The sequence below is a fragment of the Gastrolobium bilobum genome, unplaced genomic scaffold (genome assembly GCF_033153095.1).
Source record: "Gastrolobium bilobum isolate Gb01-03AN ecotype WA unplaced genomic scaffold, APGP_CSIRO_Gbil_v1 utg2703, whole genome shotgun sequence".
Classification (NCBI taxonomy): domain Eukaryota; kingdom Viridiplantae; phylum Streptophyta; class Magnoliopsida; order Fabales; family Fabaceae; genus Gastrolobium; species Gastrolobium bilobum.
The window spans coordinates 510,268-516,631 of record NW_026898904.1 but is presented as its reverse complement, the minus strand read 5'-3'; the positions used below and the strand labels follow the sequence as shown (position 1 = coordinate 516,631).

Genomic DNA, 6,364 nt, shown 5'->3' with positions numbered 1-6,364 from the left:
GGTATTTTTTATATATCAGAATCAGACTGTATATCAGACATCAGTGATGAATAAAAAAAGTTATGCAAAATTCGAATATTCCTGTGTGTGTTCTTTTTTTAAAGTAACATGCTAGTAAAATATTCGAGTAATTTTTAAGTGTTAAGTAGGTTTAAATTAAAAAATAATAACTAAAACAGCTATAATTTGTTTTGGAAGTAAAGGAATAATAATTAAACAATTTTACTTGAATGTATTTTTTAGCATGTATAAAATTTCTTTTTTTTTGGATGTACAAAATTCTTTTGATTGGAATGCGGTTGTGTTTTTTTTTATTCCGATGCATCGAAAATATTGTGACAATTTTAATTGATTTATAAATTTGACTTTTGAATTTTTATACCTAGTTTCATCAACATTTTCTTCAATTCTACATTATTGAACGTAGTAACAAAGTTACTTCCGATGTGACGTGGGCAAAACATGTGATAGGCAAATGGAGACTGTCAACTAGCATGATCTTTGACAGCCCTTATAATGTTGGGGTGATAATCAGATATTAGAGAAATACCTCGCTTATGTGTCACATGAAAACGTAGAAAGCTAAGAAACCACGACCAATGTTCCAACTTCTCACCTAGAAGAATAACAGCAAAGGCAATTGACAACACATATCCATCTTCATCTTGCGACGTCGCAATAAAAAAAGTTTCTTTGTATTTTCTATACAGATTAGTGCCATCAATTTGAAGTATTAACTTACAGTATTTGAAGACCTCAATGCATAAGTGAAATGTCCAAAAACCCTATGAAAGATGGCCTTGTCAATGTAAAATCGACATTCGTCAAAACATTGATGTGTATCAAGTTTGAAGACAGAACCCACATTACACTACATCGTGTACATCAGCCAATTGGGCAAGAATGCATATGATTTGTCCGAGTCACCAAATAACTTCACAATGCCCTTTATTTTTTCCTTTCGGGCTTTCTTTTAGGTTATTTTAAATCCAAACAGACGTTGTACCCTCTCTTGTGTCAGAACTAGTTTTAAAGTTGGATCTTCCTTAAACATACCTATAAAAAACAAAGCAAGTTCTCAATATTGTCAATAAATATTTTTCACAAAATAAATAACATAAATAAACCATATGTAACTGCACATCATACAAAACATACTCATAATGGCTACACATATAATGTAACACCCCGTTCTAGAACCGATTTGTTATTATTACGTATGATATTAAGCGCAGTTACAATCACAACAGTAAATTAAAACACGGATAAATTCTTCTAAAACTATACTATTTTCTAATTAAAACATTTTTGTATTTATAAACAATTCAAAATGTAATTATAACTCATACAAATTACGGAAACATCCAATCTCGCTTAAATATATCATACCACAATGAAGTTCTCATAAACAACATGGCTTCACACGACAATGATGATAGTTAATCACACAAGGTGATAATCTCCTACCAACATCGTTCAAACAAAACGGACAGAACCCCGTTTGTTTTTCGGACATCTAGAGATAATTCACACGAGATATCTCAACCTGATAAACAGTTCAATAAATACTAACTATCACATATACACGTAATATTATGATTTACAATCCTCCAATGAATCATTTACATTATAGATCATTTGACAAAAGAAATGCATAAATCATATCAACATATACATACTCTCTACATCATGCCTATCAGTGTAACAAACGTGACATGGACATCTCTCTTGCTCACCAAATACCAAGATATTAGAAGAGACATATGTGTGTGTGTGTGTGTGTGTGTGTGTGTGTGTGTGTGTATCAAAATGCAAATCCTACAACTATGCAATGTCATGGCAACTAGCCCTACCTCGTACCCTGTTATGTTCTTACACTGTCAGTACATGCACCTGAAATTCCCATAATGCGGGGTGAGATATACACATATATCTCAGTAAACCAAGGGCTCTTGGAGATTCCTTCACTCCCAAGTTCACTCCCAAGATAGAAGCTAAACCAAAGAGTCTTACATTTGCTTAGCTGAAAATAGCATTCACATCATCAAAATTTAATTATAACTTTTTTCATTTTAAAAAATTATAAATTGACTGGGATATTGGGTTAATTGATCACCAGTTAAACCAAATTTATCAAAGTCATTGTAACATAGTGGTAAGTGTTGTTGGCACACGCCAACACGTCATGGATCAATCCTATAGAGAGCAAAACTTAAAATATTTTATTAAAACTTTAAAAATTGATTTATTTGAAAAATCGATACTGATTGGACAACAAGTTATACCTGGTTCGCTAGGTTGATTGCATAACTGGTGCCCTGACTAATTTGAACTGATCCATGGTTTGGTTCCCGGATAAACCGATCGGCTGACCGTTTGGGTCTAGATTTGATAACAATGTTGTACATTAAAAAAAAAAAAAAAACTTGGAGTGATGGGCCGGCAAAAAATTAAAATAATGTAATTAATTAAAATAATTACGCATTTAATGTTGTTTTGTTAAAAATTACACATCTGTTGCACAATGAGACGCCCCCTTTGGGCGTCACATGTGACGCCCAAAGGGGGCGTCTCATGTGCAACTTATATATACCCCACTTTCCTTTTTTCACTCCTTACTCATTTACCTCTCTAACCTCTCTCCAACCTCTCTCTAACCGCGGTTCGTAGCGAAGCTTTGCCAACGTAGGTAAGGTCATAATACCTCATATGTATACATTTAAATTACAGTGCTAGTTAGTAATACATGTTGGGATTGATTGTATATTAGAGACTTGGAACATTAGGATAGTCACTTGGAAATTTTGTGGCATGCTATGAATGTTGTAATGATATAGTAATTTTATTATTACGTAGTTATTATTATTAATTTTTAATTATGCATTAGGGTTTAGCATATTAATTAGTGATTTATAAATAGTGTTAGGGACATCGTAAATTTCGTATGTATGATGTTATTAATGCGGGAGTGCATAACTTTGTAGTTAGTTAGGTGTGATGATTAGTACGTATTGGACAAGTTGGTAGTGACCTAGGGTTAAGTATTCAGTTGTATCGCTCTGTAGGCCTTGTTACAGAGAGCCATGACAGTGGGGAGACTCTAGCCACGGATTCTCACAGTCAGGGACCCACCCCTTTTGATGTGCCAGGCAGCAATGCAGGACCATCAGATGATTTCATCCGTGCGGCGATGGATGACTTCCACACTCCACCTCCACAGGTGCATCCGGGTGACCTAGTCTGGGAAAGACGTATACTGCCAGATAGGGATGCACGACATAGGCCATGACCACCGTGGTCGTAGTTTCATTGCCATTTTGAGTATTCACTATGTTGTGGACTGTTTCATATTGTTATTATTTTGTTATTTTGTATTAGTTATGAGTGTAGCATGTTGTTATTTTGTGGACGCTACATTATTATATTATTTGGACTATTCACTATGCGTTATTATTTATGTTTTGGTTGTCGTCCTTTGCGCATTTATATTACGGTAACTAACAGCATCAGTTAATTAATAATACAAGAATAAAAACATACATAAACGGAAAGTAAAAAGTCCAACATAACGGACATTACAATTCATGCAATAACATAACCAACAGCAAAATAATGACATAATATGCAAATCAGTCGTTTCTCCCACGACTTGGACATCGCCGACGATTATGGCCGCGTTCCTTGCAAAGTCCACACCTGATACGGCTCTGGCTTGTCTCAACTTCATCCATCTCGTTGCGGATGCGAGTTGACTTTGGACGACCTTTTTCACGCAACATAGTAGAATCAGGAATAATCTTTGCACCACTAATTTTAGGTATTGCTTCCTCGTTTCTGATTGGCTCCCACGGAAAAGAATAAGCCTCGACCAAGTTAGTTATCAAGAAGACGTCGTCAACGTAAGTGAACGCACTCTGCCTAACACTTAACGCAGCAGCAACGACGTGACTACACGGATACTTAAAGGCCTTAAACTTTCCACACTGACAGTATCGCAAAGATAGGTTGACAGAATATGAACGCTCCCAACCTGCGTCAACCTCGAATACAGTATGTTCAACATTGTATGCACGAACGTGGTGGCCTGTTGCATCTACCTGGTTCTTCTTGACCAATTCAACAACATGTTTGGAGTGACGATGAGCTGATTGAAGTTGTGCAAGAGCATTTGTTCCTCTCTCAACAAAATATGCAACCAATCTGCTATATGTATGCTTAACCAATGTTGTTATAGGCATATTTTTGGCCCCCTTCAAAACCCTATTGACAGATTCAACCAAATTTGTTGTCATATGATCGTACCTCTGTCCTTCAATATCGTAGGCACACGACCACTTTTCCTTAGGAATCGCATCAATCCACTCAGCAATTTGAGGACTACTTTCACGGAAACTCGCAAGATTCCTTTCAAAATTAACCATTGCTGGAGTATAACCTGCACAAATTGGACATGAACGAATTAAACATAAATTGACAGTCATAATGGAAAGAAATAATTACGCATTAAGTCAATGAGTATACCAAAATTCTTTAACATCCGCTTCAAATCTTCATTCCGAAACTTTCGATTGAAGTTGCTTGCAATATGACGAATACAGAATACGTGATACGCATTTGGCGGCTGCCAAGTAGGGTTATTTTCCACAGCAGATATTATGCTTCGATGCCGATCGGATATCAAACATGTGTTTGACATCGTAGTGACATGAGCACGAATATTAACGAGAAAATAATCCCATGCTTCCAAAGTTTCGCCTTCTACGATGGCAAATGCGATCGGTAAACATTCATTATTACCATCTTGGGCTATGGCCACCAACAATTTCCCTTTGTACTTTCCATATAAATGTGATCCATCAATTTGTATGACGGGTTTGGCAAATTTGAACACCTCACAACACTGTCTAAACGTCCAAAAAATGCGATGAAAAACTTTTTTTTTTCAGAAACTAAGCTCTGCTCGGCATAAAGATCATTAGTTTGTATATGATAAAATGAATCTGGAGAAAAACGAAGCATGTATTCACACCACCTTGGTAAAAAAGCATACGATTCCTCCCAATCACCGTACAGAATTGCCATCGCTTTCTGCTTCGCATACCACGCCTTTCTGTAGGAAACTTGAAAGCCATATTTAGCAGTTATCCTTTCTTGCACCAAAGAGATTGACACAGATGGTTCAGACTTTATCATCCCTGCATTGAAGAGGATATCAGTGCCTCGATAACATCGAACGAATTTAATTACACATTCGTGTTCATTCACACATCTAAAATACAAAAAGGTACCTATCACGAGATCTGCAATAACGTCCGCATCGAGCTGTCTATGACCCTGGAAAATGTGCTCATTCACACATTCGTGTTTTTCACCCCATCTCGTTATTTTCCAATTTTCACGAAACACCGATTTGATCGCCCTTACGCGCCACAGACAACCTTGATCGTACGCACAACATTTCATGGACAACTTTGCAGGCGTGCTCTCAATTACAATGGCTTCTTGATGCTCCCTAATAAGGTTGTGCTTAAGTGCCATTTGGACATCTTTTTTTGTCGCAAATTCTTGATTGACAAATAACATGTCACCCAGTTGCCACGGACCTTGTATTGAAGCCGATCCAGACACCGAACCATCAGTACATGATTCTTGTTCGCTCTGATAACTCCAATCAATGTAAGAATAATGCGGAATTCCTTCCCAAAAAGGAATAACATCTGTGTCACCTGCAATTGCGGATTATAATTTTTTAATACGAACTTACTATTTCAGGTATTAAATCAGTTATTTATTCACGCAGTATACAAATGGGATCAATTACCTTCTTGTGGAATACCAAACGGAGCAGACGCAACGTTATTCAACAGCGGCATTTGCGCGACGACTGGTTGATGGAATATTGGGATTTCAGACGCACCCATCTCACGAGATTCATCTCCTTCTGAAGCACTAGCATCCTCCGCCAGAATATGTTCTTCCATTGCCATATTTTCATCGTCGTCATCTTCGTCGTGCATTTCCCAAGTCGGATCATTTTCATCTCCCTCATAAAAGTTACCAACTGGAGACGCATGAGCGGCAGGAGAAGCTGGAAGACGGGGAGAATTTAAATAAACTGACCTCACCGGTATGGGAGCATTCTCGGTTGCGACGATGTCGACATACAACTCTAGAAAATCTGTCCTTGACTGGTTGCAAAATTCTTCCATTGTCATATCCAAGTCTTCATCGTCAAGCACTTTCAAACTAATGTATTTATCACCTTGCCACACCCTTGTCGTGATCTCAGTGATACATTGGTTGTCTTGAAGACTTAACTTCTGCCGAATTCTCTGATGAAGTTCGCCAATGGTTGTGTTGCGTT

General features: G+C 37.2%; 1 protein-coding gene across 1 annotated transcript; it reads right to left on the bottom strand.

Moving 5' to 3' along the window:
- Positions 1 to 3,629: 3,629 nt before the first annotated feature.
- On the bottom strand, positions 3,630 to 4,696 carry LOC133285310 (uncharacterized). The gene is made up of 2 exons (XM_061482529.1): positions 4,522 to 4,696; positions 3,630 to 4,435 (listed from the first exon to the last, which is right to left on the bottom strand). Exons 1-2 carry the CDS (start codon positions 4,694 to 4,696, stop codon positions 3,630 to 3,632), a joined length of 981 nt encoding a protein of 326 aa, XP_061338513.1.
- Between the last annotated feature and the right edge of the window lie 1,668 nt (positions 4,697 to 6,364).

Bases quoted from the DNA above. Each gene is read 5' to 3' on its own strand.
- LOC133285310 (XM_061482529.1), bottom strand. From the start codon at position 4,696: ATGTCAAACACATGTTTGATATCCGATCGGCATCGAAGCATAATATCT. The intron at 4,436-4,521 runs GTATACTCATTG...CAATTTGTGCAG, and splicing joins GCGGATGTTAAAGAATTTTG to GTTATACTCCAGCAATGGTT.